This window comes from Heliangelus exortis, chromosome 3, assembly GCF_036169615.1.
Source record: "Heliangelus exortis chromosome 3, bHelExo1.hap1, whole genome shotgun sequence".
Lineage (NCBI taxonomy): Eukaryota > Metazoa > Chordata > Aves > Apodiformes > Trochilidae > Heliangelus > Heliangelus exortis.
This window is the reverse complement of record NC_092424.1, coordinates 12,674,823-12,701,933: the sequence shown is the minus strand read 5'-3', so window position 1 is coordinate 12,701,933 and position 27,111 is coordinate 12,674,823. Positions and strand designations below refer to the sequence as shown.

Below are 27,111 nucleotides of genomic sequence, written 5' to 3'. Positions count from 1 at the left end.
TTGCTGCTGCTAGGAGTAGTATGCTTCAAATGTTATGTTCTAGCAAATACATCCCAATAAATACAGAGCCATTTCATTCAAATCTGCAAAAAAACAACTGGGTTGTTTTTTGGCCCTCACGTGTCATCTAGGTAATAATAAAATACAAATCTAATGAGTGACACTGATCCTTAGTTTCCAGGGAAGATATAAAAGCTCAGGAATTTGAAAAATGGAGAATCAGAACCTTAATTTACCTGGATTCATTTATTTCTGCGGGCTGCCAATTTCCGTTAATTGAAAACACTCTTCTTGCTTCTCAGCTGAAACAACCCGCAACGTGAAGTAAGAGAAATGTTTAATTCTTCATCTACAAGAATCGAAACTGCCACGCTCCCTGGACCGCACGGAGCATGGCGGGGAGCAGGCGCTCAGCTGAGGGGAGGGAGCAAGCGGGAAGCGATTCCTTCCCATCATGGCATTCTGGCTCCCAGCAGTCACAGCAAGAAAATTTCCTCAAAAAATTGCTGTGCTGGAGGTTCAGCCTCACCTCATCGAGCAGCCAGACTGCTCTTCGAACACATCTCTGCTCAAGGAAAACACCCGACAAGCTCCACAGCACAGTGTGGGGAAAAAAGAAAACCAAACAAGGTGCTGTTCTTGTGGCTTCGACCTAAGAGCCTCGGCGCGTCCCCTCGGCCTCTGTGAGTCGGAGGTCCCCCCACGGCCTCCCCGGTGAACCTCTCTCCGTCGCTCCCCAGCCACTCTCCGGCCGGGAGGGCTGAGAGGGGAAAGGCGGCGAGCAGCCCCAGACGAAAAGCAAACAGGATGGAGCGGCCACCTGCGCGCACCCGAGCGTGTCCCCCGACCGGCCCCGGGGACTCGGAGCGCAGGGGGAGGGAGGAAGCGGCTCCCCGCACCGCCGAGCGCTGCGGCGGCAGCCCGACCCACCGCACGTGACCGGGTCTCAGCGGCCGCCATTTTGTGCGGGCGTCCCCAGGCAACGCCTCCCGCCCCCCGGCCCGGGCTCACCCCGCCCCCCCCCTGCCCCGGGCCCGGGGGTGAGTGCCTCGGGAGCGCGCGCAGGGCGGCCGGTGGCGCGCACGCGCGGGGGGCCGGAGGGGTGCAGCCTGGGGGGGGGGGTCGGGTCGGGTCAGAGGAGCTGGGGTGCCCGCGCAAGGCCGCCGGGACCCCCGAGCCGCTGGCGCCATCATGTACCGCTCCAGCAGCGGCCGCTCCGGCCCCCCGTCTTCGTCTCACCGGCTGAAAGAGGGCAGTTCGTCCGGGTCCCGCGCCTCCCGCTCCGGCACATCGGGGCCGGGGCCAGGCCGCGGCCGGCCTCCCCCGCCGCCTCCCGCTGCCGCCTCTGCCGCCGCCGCCGCTTCGCCGCCGCGCTCCGCTTCGCCCCGTCCCCCGCCGCGCCGCCACCGGTCCCCTTCGGGCCACCGCGGCACCTCCCGCCGATCGCCGTCGCCCCACCGCAGGAGGTTGCCATCGCCGCCGGGAGGACCGGGGCCCGCGGGGACCCGGGGCCGCCGAGGGAGCGAGCACGGAGACGGCAGCACTAGCCGGGTAACTACCGCCGTGCGCTGCGGGGTCTGGGTGCGGGGCTTGTCCCCTCCCTCGGGGACTGTCAGGCCGTGGGGGGTCCCCACCACCGCCTCCGCGGCCTCCGGTGATGGCGGCCGCCCCGCGCCCGGCCGGGGGGGATCTGTCCCGGCCTCCCTTCAGCGGTACCCCGACCCTCGGCGGTGCCGGTATCCCAGGGTCAGCCCGTGAGCCGGGCTGTGGGGAGCAACGGGGTCAGGGCCCCAAGCTTGGCGCGGCTAGGGATGTCCTTACAGAATTGAACTGGCCCCGGGCTCTCCCCAGGGGAAAGAGAAGAGTGGTTTTCCTCCAGATGAGAGACAAATGGAGAAAAAAAAAAAAAAAAAATCACTGATTTCCACTCTTAAGTAATAATTTTCCCTCAATTTCCATTACATTCTCTTTCTCTCTTTTCGGCAATTTTAGACGAAGCTCAAAGATTATGCTCTGTCCCTAAGGCAAAGCGTGTAACTAGTTGCTTTCCTCCATTTAACACTAGTTTTTGTTATTGTGTAAATATTGTTTAATTTGTGAGACGATAACTTTTGTAGTACAATGTTGAATGAGTACTTTGTGTGAGTTCTTCCTACTGTCATGGGTGTACAAAGGAGACTGTTACAGATTTATGTCTTTGAGAGGTGTTCTTTGATAGGCGACGCTTTGTAGTTGGAACTGTGCACAAGGTGTTTCAGTTGTCTCAGTCTTGTCAAAATCTGATTTGGGCATGTGAAACTCTGGTTTGCAGTTTAAAGTGATACTATCTTGGATGCAGATGCCTTCATACTAAAAGTGTGTAGCCGTACTTTTTTCTTTTTGTTGAGCAAGTGACATTTGCTCTCTGAAGATTTTCTCATCTTAGCTCCTTGATGCAGTGATTGTCTTGTCTGATAGCTGTTGCCCGTGGTATGTATTAGGCTCATGGTGTGTATTGCATTGAGAGAAGAGATTTTTCATAATGGGATATTTTAAGCTATGGTTCCATGGTCGCTCAGGCCAACATATGTACAGTTAAAAAGAACATTCAGTTTTTCCTCTCACTCTGCTGTATTTCTTCTCATCTCCTTTGTGCTCACACTTGCTTTGTGAAGTTGCAGTATGAACTGATTTGAGGAAACCATGTGGCTGAAAGTCAATCCAACAAAAATATATTGTCTGCTATGACTCATTGCATGATGAGACCTCAAGAGAGAATGGGGATTGCCCTTTCTGATGGCAGTACAGGTTCTTAATAGATTTCTTTGGAGCTGTGGCCATAGAAGAGATCACAGGTGATTGCAATGGAGTTAAAATTCAGCTACTAGTGCTGTTTGTTATTTAGAGGTTATTTAAAGCTGATCTGAAGGTATGGGAAGATAATGTTGTACTTGACATTTAAAGCAAGCCAGGCTGAGAAACTTGCCTCTGGCCATTTCTTTTCAGGCTGTATTTTACCAATATTTCAGTCGTTTAAGTTGTCTGTGGGGTAGCCCTGCAAATGCATTGCTAGTAGGACCAATCTAGAAATAAAGTAGTTCTATAAAAAAAGGTAATTTTTGTTCTGATTCATATCAGCTTGTATTGTGGCTCGATGGATAGTTGCACAGTCTCAGCTGAGAGGATGACAAGCTGGAATACAGGAGCAAAACTTTAATAAACTGACTTCACAATCACTCAGCCTGCAATTTCACTCTATCTGTTACAGGCTGTGACCCTGTGCCAGCTGTAGCAAAAACTTTCAATGCTGAATGTGGTTGTGGTTTGGACTTGGAGAAATTTGATCTACACATTTTTGACAGAAAGCCTCCCACTGTTCCTTTAAGGAAAGTAAAAAGGACAGAAAATCCCTACTTTACACAAACATTATTCTTGACAAATGCTACTCTTCCAGTATTATTTTGCACCCTTCTGGCTCAAGCTACAGAAAATAATCTCAGCAAATTGTTCTAGATTCTTGATGTTTTTCTTGATCATTCTGATTTCAGAGAAAAATAATTTAAAAAATTATTAATCCTAAAAAGCAGGTTTTAGGATGTTGTCTAGTGCTGAAATCTTTAGCCAGATAGATTTTTTTTTTTGTCTATTTGTACGAATATTACTGCATTTCAAGAAAACTTTTCTCTAGGAAGCAGCAGTCACAATAAGGAGGATCTTGAGACAATGGAATACAACTCTTTAGCCTGTATCATATTGTCTTTTGGATGTGCTAAAGCCCTGTGTAAATAATTCTTAGGGTAGGTATTGTGCACATATTTTCCATGGAAGTTTTTGACCTCCAAAAGTTGTTTGAGCAGCATTGCTACTTTAAAGGTGATAAATAGCATAAAAGAGCTATGCAGGTTAATTTTGCTTTTTAGAATTACTGTGTACAAAATTAGTGTTAATCAGAGAAAGATAAAAGCTGCAATTATGCTGATGTTTTCTAAACAGCTCAACTAAGTGTGATCAAAACAAAGCAGGCAGCAGAAATGTTGGTCTCCCTCTCCAGAAGTTTGAGGAAAGGGCAGAAATACCTAGAGTTACACAGATATGTTAGTAAGTGATGTTTGGAATTGCCACTGAAAGGAGATGACTGAGTAAGAGGAATTCAGGCTTCAATAGGATAGGATGACTTGGAAGAGGGAGGTGCATGTGTAAGGGTGGAAGTTGTGGGATGTGGAACGAAGACACTGATGGATAGAGGTATGGGATTGAGTACAAGCTCTTAAGTTATTATCCCTAACCTTCATATTAATTTGAGTATGGAAAGAACAGCCTTAGTTCTTACTCCCTTGTCTTGATTCTGGGAGTTGCTATATTTTTGTTTTGATTTGTTTTGGTTTTATTTTTTGGGTGTGTTTTTTTTTTTCCTTTTTCTGTTTTGTTTGTTTGTTTTGGAGATGAAGTGCATGCATCAGCATCTTTGACCATTTTCTCATATATAGCTGGGATGCTCTCAGTGGAGCTTTGTGTTGAACATTTTAAGTATGGATGATGTTAGTTCCTTAGTAGCTGGGAAAAAGTTTGTGGGAATTGGAATAGCACAGAGTGACAGCAAAAATTTCATGCGAATATTGAAAAAAGTAATGGAAAATAGGATGCTCAGGGCTGTAGAGTGAGAGATTTTGGTGGACTTTATTTGTTCTTCCAAGGCTGACATATTCTGCTTCTATTTGTCCCTGCTAACTTGCATGCTTGTTATTCTTATAGTTTCCCTCAGCTTCTTTGCTTTCTTGTAAGAAAATTGGCTGAAGTTAGGGGGTGTGAGTATGTTGGGTCAACAGAGAAAGAAGAAATGAAGAGCTGTTGTGCTACCTGTGCACTTGCATGTGAGTGGGTACTGTGGCTTAGGCACCAGAACAGGAAGGGAGTAAAATGCAGTGCAGTGAATAGGCAGGAATGCCTGGTGGCAGTGTCCAGTGCTCCAAGTAAAAAAGCTGTTATAACTGCAGTTTCTGAAACTGAAAATAGACAATTGCAAATCTCAAATATGTACCACTGTACCTGCTGTCTCTGAGTAATCTGCATGGCAGTCATAGGCAATCCTGACATCTCAAATTTTCTAAATGTAACCTATTTCTTTCCTTTGATGAGAAGTTTGTATTGAGGTGTACTCATCAGTTCTCTGTGGTCAGTTCCTGGAGATGGTTGTCTTGGAAGTGCTCAACTTGCCAGCAGTCTTGATGGCAAGAACATGTCCTTCAAGATAACTTCTTGAGGTAGCCCTCAAAACCCAGTGTTATAGTGAGGATATGTGAGCCTTCAGAGTGTGTTTGTATGAAACACATGCACATTGTAGATGTTGTATCTCATTCAGGCTGTTGCAGGATCAATATTATGCTATGCAACACAGTTGGTCATAAAAAGTAACTAAAATATGTTCTGATAGATGCTGAGATTCAGACTGATGGAGCAAAACAGAAATGCTACCTGAGGATGAGGTTATGTGCACAATGGATTCTAGTGCAGATTTGTACTGCAAGGCATTTTTTTTTCAGGCAATTTGTGAGGGAATTATTTTGCTTTCTTGTTGGAGATTTTATACTGTTTGTCCTTTGGTCTCAGATGATTGAGCTGAATCTGCTGCATCTTATTAGAGCAGACAGAGGGAACATAGCTCACCTGCTGCCTGCTACTGCAGTTTTCAGTGGTGAAAAGCAAAAGCAATGTTCATTGCATGACTGGCTGGCTTGGCAGAACTGAAGCTGGTTCATTGCTTCCTGTTAATCAGAACTTAAGCCATGTTGGTTTAGAAAAGTAAATCAAATATCTCTGTCTTCAGGCAGTCGTATCTGTCTCTTATGGAACTCTCATTACTTTAATCATTCCTGTATCTAGTGTCATATTCTAGAGGCATAACTAAGCATAATTTACAAGTAATGACATTTTCTGTGTTGAACTGTGTGTCTGAAGGAAGGGCTGTGCAGAGGCAGCTAGCCTAGGTTTTCCCTGCTGTAGTTTTTCAAAAGCAACTTTTCTTAGTTCTGGTTTAGCCCTATAAATTATAAATAGTGATGATGGGAATTTTGTTGTAGAAGGTGTTTCTGTAGGCACTGGTATTTTTAGTATTATGTTGCATTGCAGCATGAGGCAAGGAAACCTGTTGAAAACATCACTGCTAGGAAAATCTTTGTTTACACCGGTTTATACTTCAGTTGTTGCTGAAGCTAGAAAGGGCTAGAAATCCAGGCACTTTTATTAAGAAATTCCTGGCACTGTTTTTAATGCAATGTTTGCTTAGCTGCTTTTCTACAAAGAAAGGAGGACAGCAGCTGTCTGGGACTTCTTGAACTTCTGTTTTTCTGCCTTCCATAATGGTGCTTTATGAAATGTATTTTTGAGATGAAAATTTCTTTTCTAGATAATACAACATAGCGTGTTACTGGCAGCTGGGATGAGAAATCAAATGCAGTCAATACCCTCCCCTTTCTTTAGTAACTTTTAAAAGACAACTGAAATATTTGGAACAATTGTTCTTGTATTTTGATTTTTTTATTAGATCCGTCCACCCCGAGTGTCACGTGTTAAGCAGAACAGAATCGCCTTTCTGTAGCCGCAATTAACGTTCCCTGATTGATGGGCTTGCACTCTTTCTTAATTTACAGAGACGTTCACCGAGTCTCCGCTCTGAGTCTTCACTGGAACAGAGTTTGCGGATTACTGTTGGTAATGACCGGTATTGCATGGGCACACCAGAGAGAAGGAGGCTGCCTGATAGACTGGGCTCACCAATTGATAACCTGAGTGACAGGTATGGTCCTCCACAGGTGGGGATTCAAGTGTGTGAAACAGTAAGAATGTGGGAATGGCTTTCTTCCTGAGACCAGACATCTAATTAACCCAGTGAATGCCTAAGGGATGAGGGTAAGAGGGCAAGCATGTAGTGATGCTCCCCTGTAGTACTTCCTCAGCCTTCAGGAAGTTGTGGTGCAGGGAATTCCTGAGTAAAAGCTGCTGGTGTTCATAGTTACTCTAACAGATTTTTCTTATCTGATTTTTGTCAGCTGCTTCCAAAACCTATATAAACTGAAAGTGCCCAGAGTATATTGCAGGAGTATGCTGCAAATGATGCATCATTTGACGTTTCACAGCTTCAGCCACCTTCTTCTACTTCTTAAGAACATACCTAGTTCTGACTGAAAGGAATGTTGTTTATAGATAGTGTAAAGCTTCAACTTTCTCACTTACTGAGAGGATTAATATGATTTTTGAGAATAGTCCAGAAGAAAGGTTGAGTGTAGCTTCAAGAAAATTAATTATTTTGATTTTAAAAACCCTGCAGAAGAGAAGTGAATGTAGTCTGCCAGTCTCATATATGGTAGGTTTTAGAATTCTTAGGGTCCCTTGATTGGAATTGGAGAGAAATAGTTAGTGAAGAGGTGTTGTTAATGTTAAAAATACTGTTGTGAACAGTGAAGTGCATTTATTAGTAGATACTGTTTGGAAGTTTTTGCCCTCAGTAGGAGAATAGGTATAATTTGGCAAAAGAAGCAAAATCAGAAGACTTAGTGCAAATAAAATTGTTTTCTTTTTCTTGTATTGCAAAGTTAAAGATAGCATAGTTTGTGCCCCAGAGCAATCAGTTGCAGCTTCAGGTCATGGATAAGCATCCAGCACAAAAAAAGGTCAGTATCTTCTATTTTTAATGCAAATATCTGCAACGGTTTAAAAAAAAAGAGAGAAAAAAAAAAAAAAAAAAAGGAAGTGAACAGAATAAGTGAGTTTCCTGTCTTTCTCAAATGTTAAGTTTCAGCAGGTGCAGAAAACAAAATGAAAGTTTAGTTTTCTTAACTGTCACTTTTATGCCTTTACCTCAGTTCTCCTGGGATCAGTGTTTGATTTGTAAATCCCCTGCGCAATCTGCAGTCTTCTGAATAAAATGAGTGCATTTGCCCAGAGAGGGTACTGTGGCTGGAAGGAGCAGGAGGTGGTTTGTAGAACTGGCAGTGCTCTGGGAAATTAAGAACCTGTGGGTGCAGGGGAGTGTGTTGTGATAGAACCCTTCCTCTCTTGGGCCCCTTGGTACTTGGTGTGATTCCTCCTCCCTGGGCCCCACACCAACCTAGAGTAATTCAGGTATGGATTGTGAAAGGCAGTGTAACAGAGAGTTAAGGTACCACCCCCTTAACATACCTGTCTCCTTGGGGACAATAATGACAGTCTGTTACCTCCTGACAACATAGTGCATCCATATCTAGATCATAAGCAGCTGCCCAGAGTTTTTAAGGCACCTGTCAACATAAACTGTGCCTGCCCCCTCATTGCCTGTGAACAGTAATGACAGTCACCTCCTGGCAGCCTAGTACCTCTGCTAAAAGCAGACTGATACCAGAACTCCAAAATCTAGCAAGTTGTGGGCCTTTGCAACCAGTGTAAAGAACCAGAATATTTTATGATCTGAGTTGGTCTGAAATGGAAAGGTCCCTGACAAAAGTAATTTATCTGAGATCCTGTAAAAAGTGATGGGAAGAGAGACCCTTTGAGCTCTCCTGGATTGCAGCAGGCTGTGACCAGAATCTCCTGTAAGCTGGGACACCTCTCAGGTGTAACTTCCTCGATGACTGTCTGCCAGAGCTTTCACTATAATATCACTTATTAATCTTTAAATTGGTTAATCATTAAATGATTCTAAAATTGAACCTCTTCGTCTACCTCACACCATTAATAAATATTGAATTTTTGCTAAATCCCAACCATATCAAAGCATTTCACCTACATCAGAGATTTTCTTGTCTCATTGCTTTATTTTCTCTTGTGAGTTCTTATATTTGACCTGTTTGTGGTTATGATGCATGGTTAGAAGTAACATCAGCGCCAGGTATGCTGGAGTTTATTTTAATGTAAGTGCAAATGATTAAGAATTTTCACCTTATATCTGTTACAAGACCCGTAGATGTGAAAAAATGGTCAGAACAGACTTCAGAGAAGGTATAAAGTGACAGATGAATCAGAATGAGAGTAAGAGAAAGTGAGACTGTGCAGACCTCAGTTTATCAGTGACTTCTTATATACTTGTAATATTTGTAGTTTAGGTTGTTTTTGTGGTTTGCTTTTGTCTGATCTATGTTGGCTGTACTTGTCTGAGTGGTTCCCAGTATGCAGAAGCTTAAAGGGTGTAAGAATCTAGCCATCTCTTAGCTTTTCCTAAATCTCCTGGGTGCTGCTTCTGACTTCCAAGTTTCTTCACTGTTTAACCATTTTGGTTGCTATTAAAGGACACTCTGTATCAGGTTAAGGACATCATTTATCATGATGTTTTATTGTCACCTTTGTTTTTCCTTTTCCTCTTTGAGAGACTGTCCTGGTACTGGAACACTGGGCTTTAAAGTAGCCCCTATTGTGAATCATCATTGGGTTAAACACTGGGCATATCACATTGTCACTTGGCATATAGCACATTCTCATTCTCTGAAGATGTCTCTTCAAATTTTGAAGTAATTGGGGCAAATAATTCCAAATTTAGTTATTCTTGGATATTTTTGCTAACTACTCTGAGATATCAAGCAATCACTTTAACAAATTATTCTCTGTAATTTGCAGGGCCTTGGGATAGTAGAGAGATTCATCAGCCTATAAAATAAATAAAATAATAAAAATTTATGGGAATGCTTTTGCATTCTCCTGCAGCAGTGGATGTTCAGGATACCCCAGGTGAATTGCTCAGGATGTGTGTCCATGTGCAGGTCCATCCTAGAACATCATTAAGATCTTTCCCCAAGTTTCTAAGGCAGCTGCATATGACCTCTTGCACATGTAAGCATACTGAATGCTGCTGGACATGACCTCAAGGTCACTTAAACAGCTTCAGTTTTCTGCTTCAACGTTTTTTTTTTTTTTTCTGTCCCCCAGAAGCTGTCTCTCAGAGTGAAGAATGTATCTTAGTCATCTTGCTGTCTTCCATCTCTCCCTCTGTCAGTATTTAAAGACATTCTGCTACTGCCTGAGCTGGCCTAAGCTATCCAGAACATTCTACCAATTTTTTAATCTCAGGCTAATCCCAAAGGTTATGCCATACCACTGCAAGACTTGGTCTGTGTTAAGCTATGCTCTAAAATAGCATTTTTTGGCATAAAATCAGAAGTGACTGGTGGCTTGAGCATGAGCCACCATGAAGACTGTTGAAGTGGAGAGCTATTGGTTGCTGACAGCAGAATACCATTATTTTTTCTGTGTCTGTGTATGTGAATAAATATACCAAAAAAGTAAACTTACCTTACAGTATTTTTAGTTCTCTGATGCATCATGTCTATGTAGCTTGTGGTCTGTTCTTTTTCTCTGAAGCTGCAAATTCCAGTAATTCATTACTTTTATGTTGGTGAAAGAACTGGGATGGTCACTGTTGTACCACCTTGTATCCTGTCTTGGGGATCCACTAGCCTGTAGTAGACGTTGCTGACAAAGAGTACCCAAACCAGTTAAGAGGGACATATCTCTGTTGGACTGTATTTACAGAAAACATTTCTCAAAGAGTCACAGTTTCTGTGGGGCAAGTAATCCTTTTTCTGACACCCGGATTTAATTTTTGTGTTTTAAATCTGCATTTTAGTTGTTCAGAGTGTGTTTAGAATGTTTCTAATTGTTTGCTATTCCTTTCTTTAAGAAGTATGATTAAAGACTCCTTTTGCTTTATTTGGTGCAGTCCAAGCGTCTGAATTGTAGGTGACACCTGGCAAGCAGATGTGCAAATTATTTGCACAAAAATCAGCTGAGGGTGTATGGTGAAATACATCTGTTACTTCACCAGATGTGTTCATACAGTTTGTGTAGGTTTAACAGGCTCTTTGGAAACGGTGACCCTGGTGATAGACATACCTTTATGTAGGCAGTGAACAGCAACATTTATCTATGAAATGTAATTCTAGCTACTTTCTAAATATTTTTATGCTTTTGGGAGGGAGTGGATGTGCTTGTTTTGCTGGAAACTAGGAAGGTACCATCTTATACTGTGGGTACTGTTATATGCTGTATTAGCCTTATAAAATGTATTGGACTCCTGAAGCATCTAATAACAAATGAAATGCTTTGCAATGATGTTGGCTAGAGATAAAGTGAGGTTTTGTGTTGGTTTTGTTCTTAAAAATGCATGTGTGAACTATGAAAATATTGAAGAAAAAGACCTTGTCTGTTTATGTTTGTTATTTTTTAGTCTGCTGACTTTAAAAACTGGGGATGTAATTTATCTGCAGATTTTTAAAATTACATTATCTGGCATGAATTGATTTATCTCTTCTCAAATCTATGGAGGGACTTTTCTCAGTAGGAGGAGGTGATTTTTGAGGATTCAAGCAATCATAGGTTGTTTATCTCAAGCTTGTCTTGATTACTTGGGCAAGACATTTTCCTAGGGTCTCTGTCCCATTGATTTCACTTAAGAAGCAGATTTGCTTCCCATTGTTGGAGAATCTTGCTATATTTTATTAAATACTTGTGAGTGAAAACAGCAGCTGGTTCGGTTTGTTTCTTCCTGATCTACAGAGTGGTCACAGAAAAGTTTTTAGAGGTGGAGAAAAAGGCCTTAGTTAAAATGGTACTTCCAATTGGAGGTTTGTCTAGGAATCAGTCCAGAAAAAGATACTCCCAGAGATGTAGCTATTTATTCTGCTGTTTTGCCAGCTGCACACCCACTGTGTGTAAAAAGGCAGAGGCTGGCACAGAGGAATGATACTATTACATTTACTGTCCCTGGTTCAGAGATATCTTATAAAAAACTGTGCTGCTTTTTGAGTATAGTAGTTCTGATTAGTGACAGCCCTGTTTATAGATCACTTGTAATGGAAAACAGTGCTAAAATTTGCGGTCCTTGTCCACATCTGAAGATAAAAAGAGGATTTGGTTGCATTTGCCAGTGTGAAACTGAATTATACCTTGAATAATTCATATGAAATGTGACCTTGGCATCTTGCTGGGAGAGATGAGGAAAGGGATTGTGGTCTGAAATATGATAGTAATGTTTTTTTAAAACGTGTAGTCTTTCTCCTTCACAGAAATAAATCCATCCTATCAAATTGTTAAGGCTCTCCTTCTACAGTATGATTTGAATTGTTCATGTCGCTGTGTTTGCAGGTGACTTCCTAGGAGGGTGTATAGTACTATTATAAATAAGTCACCCTCTCTCTTCTTTCCTTTAAGTGTATAAAATGTTGACTGCCATTTAGTGATGAAGATGCTGTTCTGGTACCGATTTGGAAATTTCTTACTGTTGAATAGGAGTAAGATTGAGTTTACTCTGACTTAAGTACTTACATTTATTCTATATGTTTTTTACACAGGGAAGATATGGCTGATGGTCCAATATTCACTAGAGGCCTCTCATGTCCTCGAGGCCTTGAGCGGTACCCATCACATGAAGATCAGCCTTTAAGTCCCTTCATAATGAGGCATGATGAAGACTACCGCAACCGAGATGTTTTCCTCCATCGTTCAGATTATAATCCTCATTATGGTCGTCGAGAAGAGCTGCCTCGTGGATCTGACAGAGATAGTGACAAACTCAGGAAATCCTCCTACCCACTGAGGCCAGAAGAGAGGGGACGAGAAATAAAGCGTCCGCGATATGAAAAGGATGAGAAGATGCATGGTGTGAGTGGAGAGCACCAGGGTTTCTCATCAGGAACACGAAACTATCGCAGACGAAGCCGCAGTAGAAGCCCGAGCCCGTCGTACCTGAATGAAGAATTCCGAGAGCTTGACCGTGCAAGGAGGAAAAGAGAAGAAGAAGAGCGTAGTAGAAACTTGAATCATGATGTTTCAGGCAGTGGTTATGTGATCCCTGGCCTGACTAACACACTACAGACTGCTGAGCCTCGGTATACGTATAGGCCTGAGGAAATCCCATCCATGCCCAAAAAATCTATTTTGAAGAAACGAGTGGAGATGGAAGTAGAGTCTCCTATTCAGGTTTGATCTCTGTCTGTCTAGATGTTTGTACTTTTCAAAACAGTTACTTGATGATACAGACTGTTATCTTGGTTTCCAAAATAGAAAAGCCAAGTTGTTGTTTTCCTGCCTCTGAGAGAACAAGTATCATTTTGCAGGCTTATATAAGTTAGGCTTGCATTGGAAACTTTAATTGGTGAAGGCGTTTAATTATCATATATATGTGTACATGTTGAAATTCAGCACAGGATGCTGAGGTCTGGCCCAGCTTTTGTAGAAAAGCGGGGTGTTTTTGTACCACAGGCAGTCAGGACATTGATCAAAGCTCTCTGTCTGTCACTATTTGCGTTTCTGTTTCTTTATAGACTTAAAAAACAGCCTAATGCATCCTCAGTTCTTCTGGCTGAAAACATCTTCGAGTTTCCTAATTTTTTCACTTTCCACTTCAGGCTGGAATCAGCCCAACTTAAATTCTATGCAAGTCATGCCGTTTGAGTCTCAAAACCAGAGCAATGCAAAGATAAACAGTTGCGACCGTTGTGATAAGTTGACTTCTCTCACATTTCAGCACATCATTTTTGATCTGCCTTTTACACTGATCAGTGTTGGTTTTATAGTGACATGCCTATCTCAGGAGATGTTTCAATACTGAGGACCCCATTCTGTCTCTATTATTGGAAATCTTATTTAGCATGGCATTAATGATGCATAACTGAAGAAGTGACTGAGAAAATAACCCTAGTGCAGTTGTTTTTACCTCTCTTAAGGTGTTGAAATCCTGTTTGTCAGTGATTAAACTACCCAAATTTATGTTATGGGGTTTCAGTTTAAAAGTTTCAGTTCTTATGCTTGCAAAAAATTAATGAAATAAAATTGTGATTTTGTGTATTCTTTGATAGAAGTGTCTGTTGCTGGGTATGACATTTCAGAATCATTAGGCAACTTGTTTTGTAATTTGCTGCCTTTGCTTTGAACTGTATATTGTCTTTTCCCGTTCTTTTCCTCAGCTGTGAACTCAACTCCTTTGTTTGTTCTGTGAGGCACATTGTCCCCTTAAAGGTGCTGTAGTAAATAGTAACTTCTCTCTTTTTCAGTCTGAGGGCTTTTCAAGCAGTCCAGCTCCCAGCAAGGATCTTCCTCTCCTTTCTAGTCATTCATCTTTATCCCAGAGCAATGACACAGCTCCTTTTACATCTGAAGTGGAGAACTTTCTCAAACGGTTAAACAAAGACTCAATTGTGGAGTCTGCAAACAAGGAGTTGCTTGACGGTTTATATGAGTGGAACCCACTTTCTGGGGCTTCCAAAGACACTTTCATGTTTGAGGAGAAATTTGGAAGTTTCTTAAGTCACAAGGAAAAGATAGAACCCAAAACAGAGCCTGCTGATCGCCATACTGACTTCCTGCTGCCTCATGAGAGGGCAAGTCAGGATGGCAGTGGTTTCTCCCGAATTCTGGGCATGATGGCTGATTCTGCCAGTGCTCAGGAGAAGAGGAGGCGTAGTTTTCCTGACATTGAGGATGAAGAGAAATTTCTTTATGGTGATGAGGATGAAGATACCAAAGCTGAATCCCTCCCCATTCAGAAGCCCCCAGTGAGTTGTGGCAATGAGATAATAAGCCAGAAAGTGAGCCCACCTCCTTCTCCTGCTCCAGCTGTCAAGGTGGATCCTTTAGAAGAGCCTAATGCTGAGTATGCAAAGATCCATGACTTACTCAAAACCATTGGACTTGACATTGGTGTTGCTGAAATTGGAAAACTGGCTGTTCGTACCCAGGAACGCCTTCATGGCAAGAAGTTGGCGTCTCGCTCTCCCGATCGCCGCTCTTCAGACCACCGCAGAGGGGACCCTTGGGACTTGCGTCGCAGCCGAAGTGACACTCGTTCTCCTGAGCTGAGCCAGCAGCACTCTGCGTCACCTCCAGTCTCTTTCCAGCAGTCGAAAGATGCATCCTCTCTTCAGAAATCAGAATATACTAAGAACAAGCCCGTGGGACAGGACATACCTCCACGTGTACCAGAACAGGCTATTCCTTCTGTCTCTCTCATTCCTTCGGTTCCACCAGCTCCTCCTAGTTTGCCACCTACACCTGCTACAGTTTCCCAATACCAAATTCCCAGCTATTCCCAGTTCACTGCTGCTCAAATGCCTCAAAACTATCCACCTCCCACAATGGCTCCTCCAGGATATGATGCATATGGGCACTATATGGCGTATGCAGCTCCTGGTTGGACCATGTACCCCCCTGCCCAGCAACCTAATCCTACGCTGCCAGAAGCTCATGGTCTCCTTACCATGGCCATGTCAGCAAACCCCACGCGCCCCAACCTCCGGGTGATTGAGACAGTCTCTATGGCAAAGGATGTCCCCGATTCAAAAAGAGATGGTTCTGTGCTCGTTCATGTTCCTACCACTCCTGTTCACTCCAAAGTGCCCCTTCGTCTGAATTCACACCCTCTCAAAAATACCACAGAAAAGATGTCAGATGAAAAAAATCGGGCAGCTCAGAAGCAGAAGGTATGTTACCCATTCTGATATATCAAAATATGTTAAACTGCTTCATTGCTGTAAAAAGCTTTTCCTCTTCAGGTGTGCCTTTTTTTTTTTTTCCTGAATGGTTCGTTTAAAAGCAGTTGGCCTAAATTTGCTTTTGTTAGAGATATTTAAGCATTTGTGTGTATTACTCTGTGACACTTCAAAAAAATGTGTTTAGAATCCCCTAAAGTTTTATGCTCATGGGTGTCACCTACATATGCATGTTTGCTGCATATTTGCTCTGCTAATGATTAATGTGTTGGTAGGTCTGCCAGTAGAGTACGTGGAAAGTTGGAAGCTTTTTGCCTGCTCAGTTGCATCACACTCTTCAGAACAAATCAGGCAGTGGAAAGGTGAACCACTGAATCCAAGAGACACTCAAAAGAAGTCACTTCAGATTTTCAGTCTTGAGATAACCTCTCTGCTTTTCATTTGAAGTGACTTAAAGAGGAGTACAGACACAAAGTGCTACATCAGCAGACAAGTAATTTTCACTGCTTGCAGAATAATAATTTCTTCAGGCAGGGTGAAAGGCTGTGAAGTCTTTTGTCACTGATAAAACATGATAGCTGTAGAGATACTGCATGAGTTTTGAAGAGCCATTTATCATTGATCTTGCTTCCCTGTAGAAGATAATCAGCTGAGCTTAAGTGCCATGGGAGATGGTGCAACAAACAAGGCAGTTCTGAGGAATACACTTCACAAAAGAAAAAAGTTGCCTTCATATAGGGTTGAAATGTGAGCACATGATATAGTTACCTGCAGATGCAGAGAATGAGGTGTATTTGTTGTGTTAAAATACTCAAGAACATTTTGAGAATAGTGAGCAGTGTTCTTTGACTGTGTTGGGAAGAGGAGAAAATCCAGTCCCCTTCCAATCTGTTTAGGTTATAGAAGAGAGAGAAAAACTGAAGAATGAACGAGAAGCACGGCAGAAGAAACTTTACTATCTCAAGACTGAACTGGACAGGCTTCGTAAACAGCAAGGTACGGTGCATCTCCCCCAGTCCCCACTTTTTTTTTTTCCACTGCAATGTGTCACAAGTCCCAGTACCTGCTAGGAGAAGTGAAGACCAAAATAATAGTAGTCTGTAGTTTACTGTTTTCATATTCCAGGTAATGCAGAACTCTTGAGAAAGCAGTGACCTAATTACTATATTAGAATTATTAAATCAAAATTTGGCTGTTAAACTGAAGCAAGCTGTTGCTTTTGCATTTTTTTTCAGCAGCTTGATAAGTTAAATGAATTGTTGCATTTTGTGCGTTTGAGTACTTCTTTAGAATAAATGAGAATAACTGAAGACGTCATCACCCTTTTCAATTTTTCATGAATCTTATTTGGAGGAGAAGCCCTCTCTAGACAGAGCTAACCTTTTTCTTTTTAAGACTTTTTTTTGGTCCAAGTAAACACAAATTTCCCTTGCCTTTGGAAAATGATACGTTATAAAGTGCTTGTTTGGTCCTGGAGGGAAATAATGATTATTAAATTGATTAGGATTATGAGGTGCGTCTGCTAGAGGTGTTTGTTAAGGCAGTCCTTATAGAGGTGGATCGTGCAGATTTAGAGATGCTGTATCTGAGAGACAGTTCCACCTTTACAACTTTCTAGTTTATATTTAGCTGTAATCTATATAAAGTATTATACTTGTTGCTGGAATAGTTATCTAGATCTTAAGACAATTTTCCTGCTGCTTTTCCAACTCTTCCACGTCCTTGATTGGCTCAGGAGAGATGTTGAGGAAAAAACGTCGTGAGAAGGATGGACACAAAGACCCCTTGTTGGTTGAGGTGAACAGACTACAAGAGAATATTATGAAGGAGATTTCAGAGCTGCATAAGGAATCTGATGCAGCTGACAAGAAGCAGTCTGAACTTGACAAAGTAGCACAAATCCTGGGGATTAACATATTTGAAAAACCCCGGAAACCATCTGTGGAAACCAAAGATTCCTCGGAAAAGAACAGCAAGTCAGAAAATGTGAAAGCTGTAGAGAAAACATCTTCCACCAACAAGGTAAAGTTTTCTGGCTTGTGTGCTAATGGTTTTCCTATGAAAACAGGGCACAGACAGGGCACTGTAGCTGCTCCAAAACATTTACTAGAGGATCATTTGATGTAATTTGTTGCTACATCTCATATGCTGGTTATGATGGTGCATGCAGGTGAGAGTAAATGTATCAGTGCTAATAATTTTTCACAGGGTTTGTGCAGTTCAGTACCACTTACTGGGGTTTTTTTTGGTATTGCTGAGGTGTTGGTTGGATTGAGCAGTATCATGAGTGTTCATAGCTGTTTGGTCTCAATGCTGTACCAGGAGGACACACTTCTTTTCTCTACAACATTTCTGGCATGTCCTGTTGAGGGGGTGTGGTTGTTGCAGCAAAGCTCTCTGCAAGGTTGGAGCATGTTGATGTGATTAACAAATCTCAAGACTTACATGTGATTGTCAGCTTAACATGAATATTGTGTACATGCTGTGTGTTCTCTCTTAAGAAATGTCAGCTTCGGTATGGTCTGCATAACTGAGTGCTGGATATACCAAAATAGGCTTATAACATTTGGGAAGAAAGTTTTTTACTGTGGAAGTAGTGTATGATAGTAACATCTGAAAAGTTATGCATGTGTTCAGAAGATTAATTATTCTGCTTTTCTGATGTTAATTCAAATATGTAACTGAAATAGCTGATGGGAGATGATACATGCTTTTTGTGCAGAACTTACTGTTTGCTTTTTTCAGAGAGAAAAATGTTAGTAGGGTAAGAGTTATTTGCAATGAAAGCACTGAAGTGTATGTATTCTGTAAACTTTTCCTCATGCTTCATCCTGGTCTGGTTCAGAGAACTGATCAGATGTCTTTCATTTTAAGGCTTGCTTTTGTGTTGTGTTTTTGTTGTTTCTTGCAACATCAATGGAATTCAGTAGCCACTTCTAAGTATCATTTGCTAAGTATCACCACATCATAAAACTGAAGTAGGCAACAATGTCTGTTAAATCCTACACTGCATTGTTACATTGCTTTCTTTTCTTGAGATATAGCATGTGTGAATATGATTTTCATTATTTTAGCTTCCATTATTTGTACTGTCCATCTGACGACTACTTGATCCTGTTTTTATAGTTCCTTATTTTAACATGTAAAATTCTGAGTTTTGTCTAGGAACATTTAGCATTTTCACATATCTGTATTCACATAGGATACTTCCTTTAATCTCTTAAGATTCACGTTGTAGTTCTGATTATTTGAACTTTTTATGTAAAAAAAAAAAGATGGTGCAGATCTTTTGACATTGAGGTCAGTTGACTGCCAGCCCAAGGGCAAAAACAAATGCCTTTCTGCTTATTTGCAAGCCACCTTGTGTTTGCTCCCTTGCTGCTGAACCTTTGTGTGTTACAGTGACATAGTGCAGAGGGGAAGCTAGCCAGCCTTGTGCTAAACAGACAAACAATCCCTTCTGGGCTCTAAATCTCTAAATAGCAACAAATTATGAAGGTGTCTTTGATCTGGAGTTAACAGTTGGCTGTCACCTAACTGTGTGAGAAGCATTGCCTTTTTAAAGTCCTGATTGAGGTAGTATTTTTACCAAATATATGGAATGAGTGTATGTCTGTAGATAACATAAAGAATGACACTTCTCAGACATCATGAGTACTCTTCCATGCACTTCTGCACATCATAAGTTGATGTTCTCATTGCTTAAGAGAATGTCAGCTTTTCTGTGTCTTGCAGCCAGAATATATGCAAATACTCAGTGGGTACCTTCCTACTCTGCTTCCAAGAACTAGATTGTACTGGGATATGGGTATTTGTGGGGTGCATAGTGGCTGGTGTGTCTCTTCGTTGTTTGCTTTACAATGAGTGTTGTGTAGGGTGGTGTGAATAGGAAAGAATCTGTCCTGTTTATCAAAAGGATTTTCAAGCAAGGCAGATGTTATTTAATGATTTTGAATCTGCTTAAGTAAATTAGTTCAACATCCATAGTAAGTAATTTGGAAATCATGGAACTAACTTGGGTCTGCCAAGTTAACATGCTGTTCTTTACAGACTGCCATGCAGATTAGAAATTATAACATAATCAGCTTTCAGTCATTGAAAATGTAACTTAAAACCCAAAATACATCTTGTACAGTCATAATCTAAATTCAGAGGGTTTACTCATGATCAGGGGTTATTTCTTTCGCTGCTTTGCAGTGTTAACTTAGAAATAATTTTTGCTAAAGTCTTGAAATGCCTGTGTATGATGGTATGGAGTCTTTCTGTGCAAATCAATGTAAATGCAAGTATCACATGCTTAAATCACAGGATGTTTCACCTTCTATACTTATGTAATCTAACAAAGCACCATCTTTCTATTAATAAGTAATGAGTCTTCCAAAGAATTCAGGAACATTCAAATAAGATGACCAAGTTAAATACTTCTAGTCAACTAATTCTTAGCTTCCTTTTTTTCCTCTGCTTTTGTCCAAGCTACTTTTACAGTAACTTCTGAATGCTTCTAGGGGAACTATTTTAGATCTTCTGGGTGCTGCTTGGCTAGTGTGGTAAATTAGAAGTATTCAGATCTTTATGTGAAACCCATGAAGTGGGAAAGGTGCATGCCTTAGGGAATTTGTTCATTTGGTTCCTTGATTACCTACAACCATCCAGCCATTACACCTGGGAGCCTTATTGGAAGCTCTTCACTGCGGCCACGCAGCATCTTAGTCGGCAATACCAGCGCTCTGAAACAGTGGAATTAGCCTGGGCACTGAAAAGCAGGTGATATATTTTATTTTTTGTGTGTGTCTGTGGGTTCTGCTGGAGGCAGGTTCTGAGTTCTAGAGCATTGTGTCTGTCCTGCCTTATCTTAGAGAAGTTTCCTTTTGTTCGATTTAGGAATCAAAAACTACTAATGAAAAATCCAGAGGTAGAAGCCCGAAGCCAACAGAATCCTCTTCACAGTCCTCCAAACATCCTTTCCAGTTGGCCAATATTTATGAATATTATGATGCAGGGAACCACTGGTGCAAAGACTGCAATACCATCTGCGGGACCATGTTTGACTTTTTCACACACATGCATAATAAGAAACACAGACAGGTATGTTGCAGGCTTCCTTCACTAAGTGCATTTCATAGTGCTGTAAATATTAACAATAAAACATACATCACAGAACTACATTTTACAAGAGAACTTGAAGTTATCATGAACCCCAGAAGTTACTTATCGAATTATTTTTCCCTAATGTTGAACTTGAGCAGTTGGTACAGCTACCAGTGTGTTCTGACTAGTGCAAGTGTGGCCTGTGTTTAGTATGCTGGGGAACTAGCCTTTCATATTTGTGTTTCATATATTTACCTGTTCTTTGCTATCATTTACATCTGACCCTTTTCACAGGTTTTTTCATTATAAATTGCAAAATGGGAGGGGAAAGAGAGGAAAACATAGATTCCTGTAAATATTTGCACATTGATTTTAATGTTCAGTGTTCTGAAAGGATGTTAATAAGGAAAAAGACAGGTGTACTTCCCTTGCTAGTGTAATATATGAGCCTGTATACCTCTGTCACTGTGCAAATAGACCCTGGATCCTTACAACAGACCTTGGGCTTCGAAGACCCAGAGTGAGACCAAACAAGACTCCATAAAACGCATCGATAAGATAACTGTTCCTGCCAAAGGTAGGTTAATTTTTTTTTTCAACTGGGATATCATCTCCCTTTGCCCTCCAGTAGGTTCTAGTTGCTCGGAATTTCAAAACTTTACCTTCATCTGGGAGCACATACAGATACTGTATTACAAGGTGAAAGGCAAATTATTTCAATTCTTTCTTGTCTAGTGGAAAAGGTCATAAAACAGGACTGTAGGGAAAAATAGCATAGTTCTTTATCTTCTTGTTAGAGTTTGTTTTTTTGTCTTTAATACCAGGGGACATTTTCTTTCTCCAGTGTAGTTCTGAAGTGATTTTGCTAACAAGTAAGAATTCAGGACATGACCACGAGAGCTTGTTGTGTTTCTGTAGATCTTGTGCAGTACTCCACACAGTCTTTCAACAGGCACTTTTGTTCAATACATTTTAGTAGAGGTGTCCCTGAAAAATCACTAATGAGTTTTTGGTAGAGTATGGATACAGAGAGTGAGAAAGCCATGTGGAAGGGGCTGAAAGCAATTTGGAAATTAATACAAGATTTAAAATCTGAATATCTAAATAAGCCTGCCAGTGATCAATCTCAGTTTTTTAATCTGATACTTCCAGTAGTGCCTGCTGAAGGAGAGTCTACAATGTGTTAGGTAAATGCAGCTGCTTCTGTATGCACAAGGATGCAGTATTGCTGAGCTTCAGTAAAAATACTTGTGTTCTTTTCATATAGCAGGTGTTTAGTATTTGAACAAACTATACCACAAAGATGGACCATAGATTGAGAACTAGGAAATGTTAACCTGCTTGAGTAGGGGATAGCCTTAGTATGATGGAGAACACTGCAGTAATTTTTGAAATTGTAGTAATCAAGCTTCTTCACTTCACGTATTTGCTTCTGGTAGTGGAGTTTTCCATAGTGGAAACATAAGGAGAGTGACATTAACTATTCCAACAGGAACATTGCTGGAGGTATTGCTGTTGTTCTTTGATATGTTTATCTGGCTTAGTTAAGAGCTTGGCATTTATTAGATTTTGTTTCTCTGATAATTTTCTTTGGCCTTTTCAGGCTCTGAGTTTCTGATTCCCATCACTGGATATTATTGCCAGCTCTGTCATGAATTTTTTGGAGATCAGATATCAGCAGAGCAGCATGTGAAAAGTCATCCCCACAATGAGAAATACAAGGTTGGTAACTGGTGTATAAGGAGTGAGTCAGTCCTTGCATCAGCTTCTGCTTGTTCTGTCTTTCTTTCCTGAAGAATGACGTTTGACTCCTCGGAGCATATGTATTTGGCTACGTTCTACTGAACTAAATAAGCAGAACTTCCCACTGCATAGAGACTAATCTTTCATCTGCATAATGTTGAAACAGTGTTCAAGTCTCAGTGTTGATTTTCAACTGCTTCTGTAGAGTGACAGCACTGCTGCGACCTCACTCAATTCACATTAAGTGACAGAACTTACAGGAGTTTGTAGCATCTCGGTTTCACGGTAGGAAGAAGTTCGCTGTTCTCTTAGTGTTGAGATGGCACTTACCAACCAAGTCAAAATTGTTACAGTTCTGAATTTATTAATTTATTTAGTTATCAGGGAAACAGTGGCTAATATTGTGCCATTTTTTTCCACAGAAATACATAGATGAAAACCCACTCTATGAAGAAAGAAGAAATCTAGACCGTCAAGCTGGATTGGCTGTGGTTCTGGAAACAGAACGCAGGCGGCAGAATGAGCTGAAACGGAAACTAGTTGAGAAAGAGAAAGAGGAGAAGGATGAGAAGAAACAAAAAATAATAAAGAAAGAGGATGCAAAGAGCATCCCAGAGCTCGGAGAAGGGAATAGTGAAACTCAAGGGAAAATAGATTCTTCAGGGCGAAAAATGGGTATCACACTTAAGCTGAAGAAGGAAGATAAGAAGGAGGAGAAAAAGGAAGAAAAGAAAGAAGAATCTAAAAAGGAATCACCAAGCCAGACTTCCTTTGGGAAATTCAGCTGGAAAAAGACTGAGAGAGACGATAAAACTCCTGGAGGAGCTATTCCAAAGGAGGAGAGTACAGAAGGAACCAAAGAGGAGAACAAGTGTCAGTCTGGAAAACCCCATGTCAAGCCCATTGAAATCAAGTTGTCTGGGAAAACTGTTATTCCACACACTAGCCCATGGACACCAGTTGTTGCCACACAAACACCAGCAAAAATTCTACCCAATCTACCAGTCCCCACCATGATTTTCAGGAAGTCTACCACTGCAACAGTTAGCAAACCAGCACCTTTGAACACCTTTTTATCCATAAAATCCTCTGGAGCTACTGTCAAACCACTGCCTGTAGTAAAAGAAACCAATGCAGATGTTCTGCTTCCTCCAGATATCATCTCAAAAGCTTTTGGGGGAGAAGAAGTAATTTTAAAAGGGGCAGAGGATGATTTGAAAGCAACAGAGAAAAGTAAGTCTTCTCAGACTTCTGATACACCTCCTACACCAGCAGTCCAGCAGGCAGCTGTCATCCCTGCAGATGAAGTAGCTCCAGGTGTGTCTGAAAGTGAACAGACAATGCTGACAATGCTTGTGAGACCTCCACCACCACCACCTTCAACTGCATTCAGTGACCAAGCAAAAAAGGTAGAGAAACGAAACTCTTGCTTGGCCACAGCCAATGCTAAAGATCTCTATGGTATTTTCTATAGCAGTGGTGGAAAGGGTTCGGCTGACAGCAAGCTTGCAAATTCTTCTGCACTTCCAAATGGAGAAAATTCTAACCTAACAAAACCTGCAGACTTACCTACAAACCCTAGAACAAGTAATAGCTCATCCTGCTTGAAAGAGGATTCTCTGAATTCTGCTGAAGTTAGCCAAGCCCACTCAGTTGAGAGGGCCTCAGAAACAGAGAAAAGGGATGTTCAGGAGACTTCAACACTTCATATGGACATAAACTCTGAAACTGAAAATGGTATTCAGAAAGACACAGGTAAAAAAATTCAGACTTCTCTTTCAACAGAAGTTCAGACTAAATTGAAAAAAGATTCCTTGCAGTGTAATAATCAAGTAAAAGGGAGTGGGCTTCCTGGTGAGAATCAGGCTGAAATGAACAGGAAACCAGTTCAGCTTCAGGAACTGGAAATATCGATCACAGAATTGCCAGAAACAAAAACTGCTTCTGGTATCCAGATGCCTGCAGAAATTGGATTTGTGGATATAGGATGTAGTGAGCAGGTAGACAGTCAGAAAACAAAAGTTCAGGAGAAAGTTGGACAGGAAAATGCACATAAAACTATGGTCATTAATACAAATGTTCCTGGTACCTTGGAAAAAGATGCAGAGATTAAAGTAAAAGAGGTAAAGCCTGAGCATACATTACACCCAAAGCCTTTGTTACCTGAAACACAGAATGAAAGTCAAAGTTTGGGAAATTCCCATTTGGTAGAGGAAATGTTAAGTGGTAACTGTAGGACTCACACAGAAACCAATAGTCCAGAATTGGTCTGTGACTCTCAAAACATTTCAGAAGAAAAAGCTTTAGTAACAGTGATGACAGAGCGGAGTTCTATTGATGCCTCCTTAAAAGATGTAAAACTGGAAAGTGTAGCTTTGGAAGTGTCTCAGCCAGGAGTCCTTGGTGCAGCTCATCGAATTTCAGAAACCCAAAATAAGATTTCAGAATTGACAAGAAACCCTGGTGAATGGGACACTTCCAGAACTAGTAATGGAAAAGAGCAGGCCATCACAATCCATTCTTGTCCTGAAAGTGGTTTGAATCTACCAAAGACTCCAAAAGTAGAAGTAAAAACTGGTCCTCATGAAGCTCCTGCTTCAGAATTGACAGAGGTCCAGCTAGACACATGTCCCACCAACACAGAAAGTAAAAGCATATTCAAAGCTCAGGAAAAAGTTAGACCTGAAGCTTCAGGCTATGCAGTATTAAATAGCCAAACCCAAGATCAGGAAGTCACATGGTTAGTCAATGCCTGTTCAGCAAACATTGTTGAACTCAGATCCAGTGTAGAGTTGGTAGTTGAAGTTGAAAAAAAATCATTAAGACAGAATGGATCTGATGCAACTTTAGGTAATGTTTTTATCAAAAGAGATGCAAAAGAAGTAGAGACTGGAGGCTTTTCTAGGGCTTGTTCTGATCTTGTCCAAGAGTCAGTCCTTACTTTATCATCAGATTTCCATAGGGAGAATCTTACAGAAGAAGCTGTCCACTCCTCAGAAGCAAAGCATGAGGTTGTAAGAACCTCAGCAAACAGTGACTTTCATCTGAACACCACTCACTCAGGACTGAACACGGAGCAATCTGAAAGTCTCTCTGCACATGCTTGTGTGGATAACAAGAAACTGTCTTTGACATCAGAAGATGTGAAGCAGAATGAGACTCCCTGTCAGAAGGCAGAACTTGAGGTCAGAAGTACTGATTTCAATTCAGGAGATACTAAGGTAAAACCTGAATGCTTCAGCAACTGTACAGCAGGACATTTAAATGAGAATATGGAAGAAAGCTCAAAGCGAGATACTGTTGCATCCATTAGGTTGGAGTCTGGTAAAGTTAAGAAGCTGGGCATTCAAAAAGCAGTGGATGAAACAGGGATTACTGATATTGCTACACGGACTTCTGGTAGTCAGGAAAACAGATTTTGCACACAGATTTCTCAAACAGATACGCCACGGCTTGGATTACAGTCCTTACCTAGTGACACAACAGAAGTGGTCATGCCAGTTCTGGAAATGCAGGGCATTTCTCCCATGTCTGAGATCCTTCTGCAAGTGGAGGAGAGCAAAGGTGGAGTTGCTGAAATGCCATCACTGAGTTGTGATGGAGGCAGCACAGCAAGCCAGGCTTCTGCCTGTGTGGAAACTTTCCTTCCTGGGCTTAAAGAAACAGACAGAATGGAGGGTGGCCTAGGAGGCAAGGAAGTATGCACCATCCAGAGCAAGAAGACTGAGCAAACAGAAACTGGCAGTAGCTTGGAAGCTACAACAAATTCAGGAATCACTGAAAGCTTAGCAGAAAGCCCAGTGGGTTGAAGTGAACCCAGCCAGTCCCAATATTTGAGGAGCCAGAGCTGGGATTATGTATATGTTTTTTGTTTGTGGGTTTGTTTTGTTTTTTTTTTTTCCAGTTGAAGGGTTTGGGTGTACTTTGCATCCTGTGGTAGGACTTGACTAAAGTGAAACTTACATCATCAGAAACCAGACACATACTTTATTCTGTACATAATTAATTGTGTAAAATGTTTTTTCATGTGAATTTTTTCGCCAGTTTCTTTTCTACACTCTGCTATTAAAATGGAATCTCTCGTTTATAATGTGTGCGTCTTTGTTGTTTATTTTGGGGGCTTTTATTCTTTGACCATTCTTGGATGATTTCCAGCTCACCCTGTTCGTTTCAGTAGCACCATGAGTAGCCCAGCTGCTGGGACAAGCTCAAGAACAGCAATTTAGAACTTGAGGAAATGGAGACTTTCAGAAGAGCTAAAACTGAAAATTTCTTTAAACTGTAATGCACGGTTTTGTTTACTTTCATTGTTTGAAATGAAAAAGTGTGACTATTTTGTTTGTTTGTTTATCTGTCTCTGTGATTTGTAATTACTGTTGTATTACATCTGTATTTAAGCTGTTTCACTGTATTGTATAAGCACATGTATGGATGCCACATCACTAAGCAAGGGGAGAAAATCTGCCCGACTGCCTTGTGGAGAAGAAGACTAATCGGTAAGGCTCTGTGGCCTGACACCTGGACCAGACACATTGAGGTCACTTACATGATTTGAAATGGGCTATCTTTCATTGTATTGTGATCCAGTAACTGTTTGTGTTAAATCATTTAGCAGCTGACCAGCTCTGAAGAAGTAGAAGATCAGAACCCTGGTGTCAGGAATTGGACTCGTCTCATGTGATACAGACACATGCATGCCTACCCCGAATGGTCCCTGAGCTGTCAAAAGCTCCAGTGTGATGGTTCTCATTTGTATAGCGTGTTGAAGACTTAAAGTATTAAATGTGTTTGCTTGGATAAATATAACATTTTTATTTGTAAATTGTTTAAAAAATAAACATATGGTGGTCAACAA

At 41.4% G+C, this 27,111-nt stretch overlaps 1 protein-coding gene across 2 annotated transcripts; it reads left to right on the top strand.

The window, feature by feature from the left end:
* Positions 1-767: 767 nt before the first annotated feature.
* Positions 768-27,111, top strand: ZNF318 (zinc finger protein 318). Of its 2 annotated transcripts, XR_011724946.1 has the most exons (11): positions 768-1,551; positions 6,627-6,772; positions 12,291-12,918; positions 13,992-15,416; positions 16,322-16,421; positions 17,161-17,447; positions 20,307-20,510; positions 20,991-21,090; positions 22,117-22,235; positions 22,679-26,752; positions 26,869-27,111. XR_011724946.1 is itself a non-coding variant. In XM_071739234.1 (10 exons), exons 1-10 carry the CDS (start codon positions 1,192-1,194, stop codon positions 26,063-26,065), a joined length of 6,756 nt encoding a protein of 2,251 aa, XP_071595335.1. In that variant the 5' UTR covers positions 768-1,191; the 3' UTR covers positions 26,066-27,111. The 2 variants fall into 2 exon arrangements, 1 of the variants encoding a protein (XP_071595335.1); XM_071739234.1 differs by having other exon boundaries at positions 22,679-27,111.